The sequence below is a fragment of the Euleptes europaea genome, chromosome 5, assembly GCF_029931775.1.
Source record: "Euleptes europaea isolate rEulEur1 chromosome 5, rEulEur1.hap1, whole genome shotgun sequence".
In the NCBI taxonomy this organism is placed as follows: Eukaryota; Metazoa; Chordata; class Lepidosauria; order Squamata; family Sphaerodactylidae; genus Euleptes; species Euleptes europaea.
Genome location: NC_079316.1, coordinates 89,179,480 through 89,196,238, shown reverse-complemented (window position 1 = coordinate 89,196,238; position 16,759 = coordinate 89,179,480). Strand labels below are relative to the sequence as shown.

Below are 16,759 nucleotides of genomic sequence, written 5' to 3'. Positions count from 1 at the left end.
CCAGATCAGGCTAGCCTGGAGCTATCCAGGTCAGGGTTCAAGAGTGTAAAGTCTTCCAAACCAGGAAGACCAGAATGACGTTTTGTCTTCTAAGTGAGAAGCAACCAAGAGGTGCTATTTTAACTAGGTATTTCTTGAAATTGATTAACGTTTCTCCTTAAGGCTGAAATAAATGACCACAATCTGACTGGTTAAATTCCATAATTAAGAAAGCAAACAAACCACATCTTACTCAACTGAACTAAAACAAACCAGCACCCAACTGTCTTTATAATTCTACTATACATTTAAACACTATTCCTTGCATTACATTTCAATAGAACCCAATCTAGGTAATTTCAGGTGGGTAGTCCTGCTAGTTGGTATTAGTCTAAGAGCAAAATCCAAGTCCAGTGTTACTTTAAACACCAATAACATTTTCCAGGGCTTAAGCTATCCTAAGTCAACGCTCACTTTGTCATGGTCCCTCAGGTAATGTTATTGAGGTACAGTTACCTACTCTATAAACTGCAAATCCTAGGATCACAACGTTTTCCTAACTGCTATACCCTTTGTCCTAACCTAGGCAAACCTGGTTTTCCACCCTCTTACAGGAATCCAATTTGCAGTACATCTGGTTTTCCATTTGAAGACTTTGGAAATTTGAAACAGCTCATTTTCTCCCCCTCCCCATACACTTTTGTTTTCTTTTTGGTACTAAGCATCCAACTTGAAGCGTCCCGGCCAGCTCGAAAGCCTGTACTTTGTACGAAGACGGGGCTTGTGATGGTTTGGTAGAGTGGCTATTATGCCCCTATTTTTGTGCTTATGATTTGTCTGCGGAGCAAGGTAGCTACTCGCAAGCATTCTCCAGTCCCGCAGTTAGTCCTCTAAATTAGTTCTAAGGAATGGATGTGCATCTATAGGAGATGATCACCAAGTTCTTATCCAAAAAGGCTGTGGAGATTCATTAGTAGAAATACCCATGTAAACAGCTCCAGGATTTGGATTTCTAGACCATGTTATGGCTGCTCTCGCCATGGAACTTGATGATTGAGTCTCAGAAGTTATCTTCCAAATGTGTGTTGCTCGAGCACCCCACCCCACATTCTGCTTATGGTTGTTGTTTTAAAAAATACCCAAAATACCCACTCCCGGAAGATGGGTCAATACAGACTCCTCCACACACACAGGATAGTCTGCGCCGGCGCATATCGAACAAACTCACTGGGCCAGGGAGGTGGAGCCTTTCTTGGCAGAGGAGTCATGCCTATGAGCAAGGGCCACATGGAGAGAATCAGCAGCCCTGGCGAAGCCCTGGAAAACTGCTAGCAAAAAGGCTTCTCCTGGGCTGGCTCGCTGCGATTCCTTTTCTCATGCGCTGCCTGTCCGCGGTGAAGCGCCGGGGTTACCAACTCCATGTCCTCTGATCTAAAAGATCATCCAAGTGTAAAGAAGAGGCCAATTGCGTGGGTGCTTAGAGGAAACGCACTCTGCATAAGCTCAGGGGAACATTTCTCCTTTTGAATTGTAGGGCACGTTTACAATGCAAAGTGAACAGTGGTTTGGAACTGGTTTGACGTCTGAGGAATTGTTGTATTGTTTGGTAATGTTTTTGAGGATTCTCCGTTCCTTTTGCAGGGCCTCTGGGACGAGGGGAAAAATACCTCTGATCGTCAGACGCTGGGGCGCAGGTTTTACGAATCCGCCTTATGGACTTTCTGGCTAGTGTTGAACTCAGGATGCTGGGCTAGCTTGGCAATAGTTCTGGTCCAACATGGCTATTTGCATGTCCTGAACGGCATTTCCCAAGGTTGACGGCAATCGCAGCTGCTCCAGGGCTGTCTTAACAGCATTATGGGTCCCTGGGCAAACCACTGTGCTGGGGCCCCTACGACAACCACTCACAGGAATAAAAAGTTTAGTATAGTCTAGACTACTGAGTAGTAGTATTTATTTATGGCAAGTCACTTAACATACACAGATTAGCATAGGGCCCCTATGATCGTGGGGGCCCCAGGCAAGTGCCCATCGGGCCCATGAGTTAAGATGGCCCTGGGCTGCTCAATGGTTTAAATTGTCTAATAATATATCTGTTCACTCACCATTTATGCATGGGAGGTTTTGCCTTGGATTTGCCGCTTTCTAGAGGCGCATTTCCCCCATCTGAATTCTCAAAACCCTGCACGGGGTGGGGGGGGAGGGTATTCTTGAGTTTTCAGAATTCGGATGGGCAAAATGTGCATCTACAGAGCAGCAAATCCAAGGCAAAACCTCCCACGCGTAATCTTCTACCTAGCCATCAGAACAGCTTCTGGCCCCGGTTAACCAGGTCTTCATTCACAGAGTGACCCTCATTCACCAGAGTGAACTGACCCTAGAAGCTAAAATGACTAAACTGAGGCTGTTGTACTTTGGACATATTATGAGAAGACTGGAAAAGATGTCACTGGAAAAGACGATCGTGCTTACGGTTGCCAACTGCCAGATAGTAGCAGGAGATCTCCTGCTAATTCAACTGATCTCCAGCCGATAGAGAGATCAGATCACCTGGAGAAAAATGGCTGCTTTGGCAATTGAACTCTGGCATTGAAGTCCTTCTCCAAACCCCACCCTCCTCAGGCTCCGCTCCAAAAATCTCCCACCGGTGGCCAAGAGGGACCTGGCCACCCTAAAGGAAGGCAGCAGGAAAAGAGGAAGACCCAACAAGAGATGGACGGACTCAATAAAGGAAGCAAGATCTGAGCAAAGCTTTTAAGGATAGGACACTTTGGAGGACATGATTTGGTCACTGCACTTGTATTCCCAGCGATGTATTAAGAGTTTGAAAACGTTATAAAAAATACTGTTTGCACTTTGTTTGGCCCCTTTAGCTGTGAAGACGCCTTCCAACCATTTATAAGCCGTGGTATCCAAAAACCCTTTTAAAGCGATGTTTTTTACAACATTTTCAAACTCTTAATGCATCGCTGGGAATACAAAGTGCAGTAACCCCGGGTCGCCATGAGTCGGAAACGACTTGACGGCACTTCACACACGCACTTCTCACACACCCCCACTCTCTCTCTCTCTCACTGAATTACAGTTGATATTCAAACTAAAGACAATGCATTTACCTGGGCTGAATAAAGACCTTGCATTCATGGCTCATGACCAATGCTGATTTCTCCACACCCATCTCTCCCCTGGACATCACAGACTCTTCTGCAGACCACACCTCATCCCATCACGCCTGCTAGTCACATTGACAGACTGTTAACATTTGCATACTAATGCTTGTCTGAATTCACTCTACTTAAAGACAGATGGATTCACATTCTAGCTGTATCTGAAGAAGGGAGCTGTGGCTCACGAAAGCTCACACCCTGCCAGGAAATATTTTTGTTAGTCTTTAAGGTACTACTGGACTCTTGCCCTTTTCTAATACTGCTTGTCTGAATTCACTCTCTTCTACTTAAAGACAGATGGATTCACAATCTAGCTGTATCTGAAGAAGGGAGCTGTGGCTCACGAAAGCTCACACCCTGCCAGAAAATATTTTTGTTAGTCTTTAAGGTGCTACTGGACTCTTGCCCTTTTCTAATACTGCTTGTCTGAATTCACTCTCTTCTACTTAAAGACAGATGGATTCACATTCTAGCTGTATCTGAAGAAGGGAGCTGTGGCTCACGAAAGCTCACACCCTGCCAGGAAATATTTTTGTTAGTCTTTAAGGTGCTACTGGACTCTTGCCCTTTTCTACTCTCTCTTTTTATAAATTTTATTTTTATAACATTAAACAAAACAAACAGATACAAACAAATACAATAATAATTAAAAAAAGAAAAACAATTAAAAAAAGAAAAACAATAATTAAAAAGAGAAAGTACAAAAGAGTATCAATTACATGCTCTTATTAGTACATTCATAGCTACAAAATTATAAAGTTCAAACAACAAAAAATACCCTCTTGACCCTCCACCCATCTTAAAAAATGACCCATCACCAGACTTCCGAAGAAGTGTCTTAACAGATTTAAAAAGTTTCCATTAACAATATAATAGACACGTAATAAAACTTGTTTCTATAACTCACTGAAATCGTAAAATCCGTTTTTGTCCGTTGATCCCAATATCTAAACTCTCTCAAACACTCAGGATTCCAAAGTAGCCAATCAGAAAGGACGTCCGCAGCAGGAGCCGGTTGGCCCAATCGCAGCGCCCCTCCTCGTCAACCGAACAGCCAATCAGAACGCCGCCGTGGGGCCCTCCGACTTCCGGTTCCGGCTGCTCCCCTTGGTTGGTGTTTTGCCGGCGGGTCCCTCCATGGCGGCGGCTGCGGCTTGTGCGGGCTGCATCGTCGGCGTCTCCCCCCCGCGCGGCCCCGGCCCGGCCGCCGGCTCCCTGCCCCGGGGGCCGTGGAGCGGCAGCGGCGTGCTCCTGCCGCAGAGCCCGGGCGTCGCCCTGTGCCACGGGGCCGTCTTCGCCCCTTTCCTGCTGGCCTCGGAGCGGCCCGGCTGGGCCCGGCGGCCGGTCCTGCTCCCCGGCAGCTTCGCCCCGGGCCTCCAGATCCGCGTGCTCCGGCCAAGCCGACCCCGCGGCCAAAGCGCGTGCGGTTGGCCCCAGGGGGACTCGCAGGTGAGGCAGCAAGGTACACTTCCCCTGACTAGGGAGGATCCACTGATTTAGCAATTTGTAATAATCTCTTTTCCTTTCTGTAAATGTATTAGGGCAGCAAGGGAATAGCTTGTTGCTGGGCAGGATAGCTCTGTGTATTGTCGAAGGCTTTCACGGTCAGAGTTCATGGGTTCTTGTAGGTGATCCGGGCTGTGTGACCGTGGTCTTGGTATTTTCTTTCCTGACGTTTCGCCAGCAGCTGTGGCAGGCATCTTCAGAGGAGTAACACTGAAGGACAGTGGCTGTCAGTGTCAAGTGTGTAGGAAGAGTGATATATAGTCAAAAGGGGGGGGTTGGGTTTGAGCTGAATCATTGTCCTGGAAAAAGTATCAAAGGTACTTTGATTAGCACATTACCTTTGATACTTTTTGCAGGACAATGATTCAGCTCAAACCCAACCCCTTTCTGACTATATGTTACTCTTCCTACACACTTGACACTGAGAGACGCTGTCCTTCAGTGTTACTCCTCTGAAGATGCCTGCCACAGCTGCTGGCGAAACGTCAGGAAAGAAAATACCAAGACCACGGTCACACAGCCCGGATAACCTACAAGAACCAATATCTCTGTGTGTCTATGTCTGTAGTAATTGGGGCAAAAGTCACGGAGGGTTACAGTAAACTGTAACAAGAACTGGGTAAAACTGTTACTTTACTGCCGCCTCTATGTCTGTAGTGCTTATCTGCTTTACCCTGAATGTTTATGGGTTGTCATATCTTAAAGTTGGATAAATATCTCTCCCTCAGTACAATCGGGACTCAGAGATTTCTGCCCATTAGGGCCTCTGGGTCGCAGCTGCCAGAATAAACTGCTTTCTTGAAATAATTATTCGGGTCTCTCTCCCCCCCCCCCGAACCCCCGTTACCACAACACAGGGCAGCGCCCCGTCTTTGTGGTTCAACCCGCTTTCCAGTCACCTGGAGGCCACCGGGGGCCTGGAGTGCCACGAAGCCGAGCTCTTGATGGTGGTCCCCTGCCGGCGGTTCCAGGATGCCTTCTCCAAAGTCTTCAGCGCGTCTGATCAGTGGCACTTTGGTGGGGATGAGGTTGGGGAAGAGTCCGGTTCGTGTGCGGACGAGCTGCGTTTCCTGCACTGGTTTGCCTTGCTGCGCATCCTGGACTGCGACTTCCATGGTGCGGGTTCAGTGAGCTGCATGCCGGCTGCCCTTCTGAGAAAAGGGGACCCGCTCTTTGCTTGCGGCTCCCCTTTCGGGATCTTTTGCCCGGACATTTTCATGAACACCCTTAGCAAAGGGATAGTGAGTAATCTGGCTGGAGAAGGCCATGCCCTCATTCTGACTGATGCTCGCTGCTTGCCTGGCACTGAAGGCGGTGGTGTCTTTGCGGTATCTGGAGTCGGCCCCCAACTCGTTGGGATAATTGTCGCTCCCCTTTGCTGGAAGTCCAACGAGTGGGTTGGCCTCACGCTGGTTTGTGCCATTGACTGCGTCCTGGAGAGTATCAGGGGCATCCTCTCGGAGCCACACCGGTTTCAGAAAACCTGTTTACCCCCCCTGCGACTTGTGGCTATGACTCAGAAGACGGTAGTAGCCAAAGGTGGGCCAGTCCAGCAGATGCTGGCTGCTGCTGTTCTGGTGGAGTGTGGGCTGACCTGGGGGTCTGGGGTGATGGTGAGCTCAAGGGTTGTGTTGACTTGTCGCCATGTGGTCAGCGGAGCATCAAGTGTCCTTGTGAGGCTACAACCCAACCCTGAACGGTAAGTCTGAGTTTTCTTGTTTATGGTGAGATTCCTAATCCTTATTGCTATGAGGGGCCGTGGCTTAGTGGTAGTGAATCTACTTGGCATGCAGAAGGTCCCAGGTTCAATCCCTGGCATCTCCAGTTAAAGAGACTAGACAAGTAGGTGTGAAAGACCTCTGCCTGAGACCCTGGAGAGCCACTGCTGGTCTGAGTAGACAATACTGATTTTGATGGACCAAGGGTCAGTTGCGGTAAATAGGATCCACCCCCATGCATGTTGTTGTAAGCATCTGTATCTGTGCCCCCAGCAACTTGCTTCTGTTTTCTCCTAGGACGTTGGTAACTAAAGGGAAAGTGGTGTTTGCGACACAGGATGCTTCTCCCTATGACGTTGCACTTGTAGAACTGGAAGAAAGTTTATCCACGTTTGTAGAGCCTGTCCTAGCCTCCAAGTTCTGTGAAGGTAGGTGCTAGCTGATCTAGAGATGTAAAGTTTCTGGAAGTTTTCAAGCCATGGGCAAAACTGCCCCCCTCCCATGTTTCTTTCTTTTTAAAATGAGGGGATAGAAATTTTGGAGGAAATTGAAATACGCAGTAAAATGACTAAAATGAGGATGTCATACTTTGGTCACACTATGAAAAGTCAAGAGTCACTGGAAAAGACAATAATGCTAGGAAAAATTGAAGGCAGTAGGAAAAGAGGAAGACCCATCATGAAATGGATGGACTCTATCAAGGAAGCCACGGCCCTCCGTCTGCAAGACCAGAGCAAGGCTGTTGTTTTGGAGGACATATTTATAGGGTTGCCATAAGTCAGAAGCGACTTGACAGTATTGAACATGCACACATAAAACCTAAATCTCTTTTGTGGCTTCTGCAGCATAAAGCACATCACATAACTTAGTTAACATATACAGTTGTTTTAATTGGTGTATTTATCAAATGCAAAAGCGTAAGAGCCTTTGTTTTCTACATGCAAAATTGCAAATAAGCCCAACAATAAAGCACACGCACACGAGAGAGAAAGAGAGCTGCAAATTGCTGAACTTTATGTTGTCTTAACAACCATCATGTATTCCAAAAGAATTTGTTTGTTTCAAAGCATTTTTGGTAGCTGGGGGGTGGGGTGGGGGATCGAGTTAAGCAGCTGGGGTGCTTCAGCCCAGAGTGCCCTGTGAGTAGTGGTCTTCTGCGTCTGGTGACTTAAATGTTGGTCCCATTTCTGCTGCTTTCCATTAAAGGCAGAGCCTATTTGTGTTCAGCTGTGGTATTTGCTGTAGGACGTTGCTCTCCCTTAAACTCTCTCCACTTGAAAATCTCCCCCCCCCCCTCACTTTTCCCATTTTTGGGAAAGTGGCTGTATACCAAGTTGTTCCCCGCTGAATGTGTTCTTTGTGTGACTATGGCTGTTTGTGTCTTTTCTTCCATCAGGAGAAGATGTCAGCATGGTTGGATTCGGCGCCTTCGGCCAGGCCTGCGGCCCATCGGTAACTTCAGGGATCTTGTCGGCGGTCATCGTTGTGGACGAGAAGCCCGTGATGCTTCAGGCAACCTGCGCTGTCCATGGTGGCTCAAGTGGCGGGGCTCTCTTTGCCACACGCAGTGGGGAACTTCTTGGTATATGGCCGCTTTCTCGTCTTCCTTACCCTCCCTCAGCCAGTGTAGAGATTGTTGTAGAACTTGTTGTTTGGGGAAGTCCAGCTTTCTTTTAAAGAAGGCAAGCTCTTAGTATGTAAACTTTAAAAGTACATTTGCAGAACTTGGCAAAATTGGGGGCGTTCGGTGTGCTGAGCAGTGTTTCCAGGGATTGGGGGTTGTCATCTCTGCATGTGGAGCAATATAAATATACTAGATCCAAGAACTAGTTTAAAGGGGTCAAGTTCTGTATTTTAATGCTATTTACACAGTTCTAATAATAAGCAACCAGCAGTAGAAAAGAGTCCAGTAGCACCTTAAAGAATAACTAAATTTCTGGCAGGGTATGAGCTTTCGTGAGCAACAGCTCATTTCTTCAGATACAGCTAGAACGTGAGTCCGTCTATCCTGAAGTAGAGACGCCTGCCTGCTCATCCGTTTCTCTCATATACAAGGGAAGACTGATCACTTGTATTTAGGTTTGCAGAGGCAAAGGTGTTTCGTGCAGCTGGTCCTCATATCATAACGGTTTCTGTGAATGTAGTTAGTTCATGGCAAGCTGTCCAGTGGTGGTATTAGCACTTATCACTGATCACGTATGTACTAGCTCCAAGATACTGCAGAAGGATTTGTGTTTTGTTTTCTCTGGTGGAATCTCTCTGTAGTCTCATATTTGGTACATAGCTGGTGCCATACTTTGCTGCAGACTTCTTGTGCATGGGCTTTTGCAAGAGAGCAGCACATTAAAACGGTGTTTCCCCCAATTCTAGGTATTGTTGCCAGCAACACGAGGGACAACAGCATCGGGGCCACGTACCCCCACCTGAACTTCAGCATCCCCATTACGGTCTTGCGGTCGGCTCTCCTGGAGTACACCCGCAGCAGAGATCTGCGTGGCTTCCAGGAGCTGGACAGGGTGGCTGGAAGGGTCCGGGTAGTCTGGAGGCTTCAAAGAGAGCCTGGGGAGCTACCACTGAGCAAGCTCTGAAGATCTTTAGCTTGGAGAAGAAAAGAAAGAGCTCACAATTGTGAAGGATGAGCTTGCAGCGGGGACTGTTTTGTATTACTGGGTGACCTGCGGTGCTTAGGGTTATACTTGAAAAATTTTGGTTAGTCTTCTGAGAAGGCAGAAGGTGGCTCAATGAGGCTTGCCTTCCCTTGCTTTTGCTCTTATTTCCCATCATGCCTCTGTTCTGCCCTCCTCCCACTGTCTCCCACCCAGCCAATCAGAACATCCTCTGCTCCTCTACCAGCATTCCTTGTTGCTTCTCATGCCTGGAGCTGTGCAGAATCTCTTCTGTCTCCTCAGAGGTCCACTTTTTCTACTAAGCCTTTGGCTCAACCCCTTTAGTCACCTTACCTTTCAACTGAAACGGGCTCGTCTTCAGCAATCGCTGAAATGTAGATTGTGAGGTTCTCCAGGCAGGGAGCCCCCCTCATATTTGTGACACTATGTGTTGAACAAATCACTCGGGCGGGGTGGCCAAACTTACTGAGCTTTGGAAGTTCCAGACCCAAAAGCATTTCCATGCCTTTTTAAAATGGATGCCCCACCTTAAAGCCATATTAAGACTGTACTTACTGCTAATTTGACCTTTTCATATCTTATCAAGACAAAAATGTCGTTCCATCATAAAACAGATTTTCAGAATTAATATCTCTGGATGATCCTTTCATCCATAAAATGGAGAGAAGAGAGCTGGAGAGTTGCCTCAGTTCATGAAGCGTATGTCTTAGGGTAATGGTAAGGGGAAGGAATGCAGTAGAACTTGCTTGGATTTGCAATACTAAATTATTAGAAAAAGAGAGTTTTTATATGCCGACTTTCTCTACTGCTTAAGGAAGAATCAAACTGGCTTACAATCACCTTCCCTTCCCCTCCCCACAACAGTCACCCTGTGAGGTAGGTGGTGCTGAGAAAGTGTGACTAGCCCAAGGTCACCCAAGCTGGCTTCATGTGGAGGAGTGGGGAAACAAACCCAGTTCACCAGATTAGCCTCTGCCACTCATGTGGAGGAGTGGGAAATCAAACCCGGTTCTCCACATCAGAGTCCACCAAACTACTGCTCTTAACCACTACACCACACCGGCTCCTATTAAGGCTTGGCATCTAACTAAACTATGTCAAACCGTGCCCTTGTCCCTGGGCTTTTTGGCTAAGGAGAGGGGACATACCCTCTTCTAGCTTGTGTGCTATGGTTGATGTAGCACAGCTGGGTGACCAGCCCTGACCACCAGAACCTCATCGATCTAACCTGAAAGCAGTGTCGTTCTTAGAGTGGCTGACCAGGGCCTGCGAAATCCAAGTTCACATTCCCCACTCTGCTGTCAAAGCTCACTGGGTGAGCCTAACCTACCTCAGTAGGCTGTTGAGAGGATACAAAGAGGAGGGAAGAAAGCCACGTAACATTCCCACTAGGGAGAAAATATTCCCACTAGGGATGTAAGCAAACTATACAACTGCTCTCCACAGCATGCAGTCTTGCGTTCTGAATCTATAATCCTGTTCACACTCGGGAGCAGACTCCGTTAACATAACAGGATTTACATAGAATCATAGAGTTGGAAGGGGCCAAAAAGGCCATCTAGTTCAATGCAGGATCAGCCTAGAGCATGGGTGGGGAACGTCAGACCTGGGGGGCTGTTTAAGGCCCACAAAATCATTTGGTCTGGCCCTTCTTGGGTCCTGGCAGATCTCTAGCTCAGGAGGATCTAAGACTGGTGATCCACCCCCTCCCACGGACAGGAATAGCCTTTATTCAAGGCAGGTGTGACTTTGTTTTGCCGAGAAAAGGAACATTTTCCCCCCTTGTGTAAAGAGTCTTTAGCTATGAAGCTGCTAGGACCGCCCAAGAAACTGTTAACCCTTTCCCACTTGGGCCATGGAGAATCTTATTCCCTCTGTACTACAAGAGGGCTGGGGACGGAAGTGGCAACAATGGGGGGACTAAAGGAGGCAGGGCCAGAATGCGTGTAGGGGAGAGTTCTTAGGCAGTGTGTCCTTATTTCATCCCTGCAGGTGGAGGTAGCAGGAACCGGCTGTAGAATCCGGCCCAACCATGCGGAGCAGGAGCAACTCCGCGTGCAGCTTAGATGGCTATGGCCGGCTGGTGCAACAGCAAGTGCGCCACCGGTTGGATGCTTGCCTGCTTGTCCATGCCGGGGGGGTCATCTGGGGCAGCTGCCTGCTTGGGGCTTGGTCGGCTAATTTTTAAGTTGCTAATTTTGTATTGCCCGCGAATGATGTTATAAATATCCAAATGGCCCTTGGCGGAAAAAAGGTTCCCCACCCCTGGCCTAGAGCATCCCTGACAAGTGTTTGTCCAGCCTCTGCTTAAAGACTGCCAGTGAGGGGGAGCTCACCACCTCCCTAGGTAGCCAGTTCCACTGTTGAACAACTCTTACTTCTAAGTATGCTTTTTTCCTTTTTTTTTTTTGCTGCAAAGTCACAGCTGACTTGTGGTGACCCCGTAGGATTTTCAAGGCAAGAGATGTTGGGAGGTGGTTTGCCATTGCTTGCCTCTGCTTCATGCCCCTGGTATTCCTTGGAGGTCTCCTATCCAAATGCTAGCCATGGTGAGGGCTTAGAGTGTGTGACTGGCCGAAGGTCACCCAGCAGTCTTCCATGGCGCAAGTGGGGATTTGAACCTGGGTTTCCCAGGTCCTAGCCCAGCACCTTAACCACTAACCATGCTGGCTCTCTTAAGTATGCGTACCTGTTTCTGTCAACATGCATTCCCTGTTGAAATCAGTGAGACTTAGTTGGCCAGTAAACATGCCTAGCATCAGACTGTGAACGTTTCCCCCTCTTTGCAAACTGACCCTTCCTTTCTTTTGGCGGCAGCACCAGGGGTGGGTCGCCCACCTAGGAAAGGGGCGGGGGAAGTCTCCCTTGTTCCCCCCAGAATAGGCCATTTGGGCGAGGAAGCGGAGCAAGCAGAAATGTCCGAGGGAGAAGTCCGCCACTGCTAATCTGATTCCTTCATTCATTTCACTTCATTCCTCCCCCTCCACAGACTTCCAACGTTTTTTAAAGGCATTGTGAGATCCTGGCACACTCCCTTTCTTCGGCGCCACAGCCAATCACAGGCAACAGCTAACAGGTAATGTAAGAGAAGACAAGAGTCACTAGAGAAGACCGTCACGCTAGGTAAAGTTGAGGGCAGCAGGAAAAGAGGAAGACCCAACAAGAGATGGCTGGACTCAATAAAGGAAGCCGCAGCCCTCAATTTGCAAGATCTGAGCAAGGCTGTTAAGGAGAGGACACTTTGGAGGACGTTGATTCATAGGGTCGCCATGAGTCGGAAGCGACTTGACAGCACTTAACACGCGCACACACACATTCAGTGAGAGAGCCAAGAGGTCTCTCCTCTCTGTACAAAGGAAATTGAGCAGTTGTGGGGGGGAAGTGCCTGACTGATGTGGGGAGCTTCAAGGTGTGCTAGCCTGCAAGCTGCCTTTTCCTTGTAAAATGGTGCCTTCTGACTCCCAAGCTACTGTTTGGCCACCCCTTAAACAGGATGACTGACCTTTGCGGGTAGGTGCTCAGTGTCTAGTATTGCCACCAGATGGCGCCAGTGTTTCAAACAATGGTCACCATCTGTCTCCTAGGAATGGGGCTTCCTTCCGTTTCAGGTTGTCCACATTTTTTAAAAAAAGATTATATTTTCAAACAATGCTGCTTGTGCTTTCTTGGTGACTCTAAAAAGTGACCCAACAAAGAGTAGAATTTCAGCAAGCTTCTAGGTTTGCATCATTTTTTACATTTGAGCCGTCTTTTTTTTCTTTTTCTCTCTTCCAGGGGCCCTCAAAATTGGCCCTTCTTTCAGGCCAGTTTGGTTTCCCACCCTGACTTCAGAAAATCAGCGGAAAGGAAACATGAGAGCTAAATCCAGAGTGAGCCAGCAGATAGCAAGTGCTTGAAGACCAGAGATCTGTAAACAGGATTGTGTGTGTGTGTGTGGATCTTACAGGCACTGCTGGTATCTCGGACTCCTTGCCCCTTCTCCCATCATACTGTTCAAGCATTACCTCTTCCGAGCTGTGTTCGTGTCTTTTTAAAGAAGCAGATATGATGCAGTCTTCTGTACCTTTGAGTATGTAGGGAGTAATTATCAGCAGTGAGCAACTGTAGCTCACCTCTACCTACTTTAAAGAGAGCAGTTTCATTCCAGCATAGATAGCACAGATGCCTTGAATAAAATAGTCCCCCAAAAGAAGAAGAGTTGGCTTTTACAGTGAGGGAAAAACATATTTGATCCCCTGCTGAATTTGCCCGTTTGCCCTCTGACGAAGAAATGACCAGTCCATAATTTTAATGGTAGGTCTATTGTAGCTGTGAGAGACAGAATAACAACAGGAAAAACCCCAGAAACCCAGAAGACAAAAGTCAGAGATTGATGTGCATTATAATGAGTGAAATAAGTATTTGATCCCTTTGCAAAAGATGACTTAGTACTTGGCAAAACCCTTGTTGGCAATTACAGAGATCAGACGTTCCTTGTAGGTGGCCACCAGGTTTGCACACATCTCAGGAGGTATTTTGTCCCACTCCTTTGCAGATCCTCTCCAAGTCAGTAAGATTTCGAGGCTGATGTGTAGCTACTCGAACCTTCAGCTCCCTCCACAGATTTTCGATGGGATTAAGGTCTGGAGACTGGCTAGGCCACTCCAGGACCTTAATGTGCTGCTTCTTGAGCCACTCCTTTGTTGCCTTGGCTGTGTGTTTTGGGTCATTGTCATGCTGGAATATCCATCCTCGACCCATTTTCAATGCCCTGGCTGAGGGAAGGAGGTGCTCACCCAAGATTTGACGATACATGGTCCCGTCCATCATCCCTTCGATGCGGTGAAGGTGTCCTGTCCCCTTAGCAGAAAAACACCCCCAAAGCATAATATGTCCCCCTCCGTGTTTGACGGTGGGGATGGTGTTCTTGGGGTCATAGGCAGCATTTCTCCTCCAAACACGGTAAGTTGAGTTGATGCCAAAGAGCTCGATTTTGGTCTCATCTGACCACAACACTTTCACCCAGTTCTCCTCTGGGTCATTCAGATATGCATTGGCAAACTGCAGACGGGCCTGTACATGTGCTGTCTTGAGCAAGGAGACCTTGCGGGCTCTGCAAGATCTCAGTCCTTCACGGCGTAGTGTGTTACCAACTGTTTTCATGATGACTATGGTCCCAGCTGCCCTGAGATCATTGACAAGTTCCCCCTGTGTAGTTCTGGGCTGCTTCATCACCATTCTCATGATCATTGCAACTCCACAAGATGAGATCTTGCATGGAGCCCCAGACCGAGGGAGGTTGATGGTTAGGGTTAGGGTTGTCACCTTCTCACCAAGCTGCTTGGCAATAGTCTTGTAGCCCAGTCCAGCCTTGTGCAGGTCTACAATCTTGTCCCTGACATCCTTGGACAGCTCTTTGGTGTTGGTCATGGTGGCTAGTTTGGAATCTGATGGATTGCTTCTGTTGACAGCAGAACCCTAACCCTAACCCTAATCTGGCTGGTTGATAGGGGATCAAATACTTATTTCACTCATTATAATGCACATCAATCTCTGACTTTTGTCTTCTGGGTTTCTGGGGTTTTTCCTGTTATTCTGTCTCTCACAGCTACAATAAACCAACCATTAAAATTATGGACTGGTCATTCCTTCGTCAGAGGGCAAACGGGCAAATTTAGCAGGGGATCAAATACTTTTTCCCCTCACTGTATATGCCGACTTTCTCTACCACTTAAGGAAGAATCAAACCAGCTTACAATCACCTTCCCCCTCCGCTCGCCTGTAAGGTAGGTGGGGCTGAGAGAGCTCTAAGGGAGCTGTGACTAGCCCAAGGTCACCCAGCAGGCTTCATATGGAGGAGTGGGGAAACCAACCTGGTTCTCCATATTAGAGTCCACCACTCCAAACCACCACTCTTAACTGCTAGGCGGCCCTTCTGGTGCTGCTTCTCAGCCAGGGCCTGGAAAGAAATATTATCCAGCCCCTATTTGTATGGGAAAGGAGCCCCATGGCATCGAGTGGTAAACTGCAGTACTGCAGTCCAAGCTCTGCTCACAACCTGAGTTCGATCCCGACGGAGGTCAGTTTCAGGTAGCCGGCTCAAGGTTGACTCAGCCTTCCATCCTTCCGAGGTTGGTAAAATGAGTACCCAGCTTGCTGGGGGTAAAGGGAAGATGACTGGGGAAGGCACTGGCAAACCACCCCTTAAACAAAGTCTGCCTAGTAAAAGTAAGGATGTGACATCACCCCATGGGTCAAGAAAATTGAGTTTTCCCATGACTCTTAAGGGAGGGAGGAAGCGGCCTTTACAACCGTGGGAAAACTCAATTTCCCAGGAGTTTTCCTGCATTATGCAGGGGGTTGGACTAGATGACTCTGATGGTCCCTTTCAACTCTATGATTCTATGATTGATAGCAGCCTTTCAATCAACCCTGAGAAAATGAGTGTCTTGAGGGAAGCAGATGGGCGGCCATTACTTACAAGTCTAAAATGTAAGTACTTTTAAAATTCTCCCAGGGGGCATTTTTTGAGGTAGAGCCCCCAAATTCACAGAGTAGCTTGAAGGAACTCTCCTTGCACGACCCACAAAGTTTAGTAAAGATTTGATCAGGGGGTCCGATTTTATGGGGTCTGGAAAGAGTCGCCCCTCCTCCATAGAGAAGTATGGTAAAATTTACAAAGCTTCTCTATGGAGGATAGGGGTGACCCCTTCTGGACCCCATAAAATCGGACCAACTGATCCAATCTTCACCAAAGTTCAGGGGTCATACAAGGAGAGTCCCTTAAAGCTATGGGGTCTCTATCTCAAAAAATGTCCCCTCAGGGGCTTCAAAAATCACCATAAATGGGCCTGAATTTTTTCAGTAAACCTGGAAATAAGCCGGTATGAGTATTAGGCTTATTTCGGGTTTACTGAAAAAAATAAACTCGCACCTGAAATTTGCTGAATTTTTGTTTTCAAAAGGTCTTGAACAATAAAACTTAAATAAGATCCATCTCTAAAAACAACTCCGTCTCTTCTCTGCAGCCTCCAAAAAACAAGCAACAAAATAAATACACTGAGGGTCAGAGTTCTCTAAGAGGCTCTGAACCTTTTGCTCCAAAGTTGCTTGAGAAGATGTGGACCATTTGTTAAAATATGGTATAATCCATTTTAGCCTAAGTTGGTATATGTAAGGACAATGCAAAAGGATACATACCAAGGAGTCCACTGACCGAAGAGGGCAGGGACACAGCCGATCTGAAAAAGGGATCTTTAGCATACGGCCCAGCAAAACCATTGAAAAAGGGCAATTAAATCTTGAATGCATAAAGATTCTACATAATTTTGGACTAACCAGAGAATCCAGATCGGAAGGAAGATTACCCTTAAATAACTGGCCCAGGGCAAGTGGAGAACATGTCCTCTAGCTCATTCATGCAATTCTATGGAGCTCAAGTATATACCGAGTGTGAGTATGGGCCCCCCTATGCTTTGTGGGCTGCATGTCACTTCTTCTGTAGGAAATGTCCACAGTTGCCACCGCAAACACATTTTTCATGCTAGTGGCAGAGCTCTCCTGAAACTCAGTTTTGAGGAAGCAAAGACGAATAGGGGGCAATGTTGTAGATTGCACTGTTTCGTGGTGCTAAAATGAGACAAGGCCTAGGGATGGGAATTGGCAAGGTCATGGCCGTTTATCCACCAGCTTTCCAGCATGGCTGTGACAAATGACAACCAAAAAAACTCAATAGCCTGAGAGGAAAATGAAGACCTCTTTGTGCCATCTCCCAAGCAAGCCA

General features: G+C 47.5%; 1 protein-coding gene across 1 annotated transcript; it reads left to right on the top strand.

Annotated features, from left to right (window-relative positions):
- The first annotated feature begins 459 nt into the window (after window positions 1-459).
- Window positions 460-8,958, top strand: TYSND1 (trypsin like peroxisomal matrix peptidase 1). Its single transcript, XM_056850506.1, has 6 exons — window positions 460-471; window positions 4,116-4,595; window positions 5,510-6,351; window positions 6,668-6,798; window positions 7,767-7,952; window positions 8,741-8,958. Exons 1-6 carry the CDS (start codon window positions 460-462, stop codon window positions 8,956-8,958), a joined length of 1,869 nt encoding a protein of 622 aa, XP_056706484.1.
- The last annotated feature ends 7,801 nt before the right edge of the window (window positions 8,959-16,759 follow it).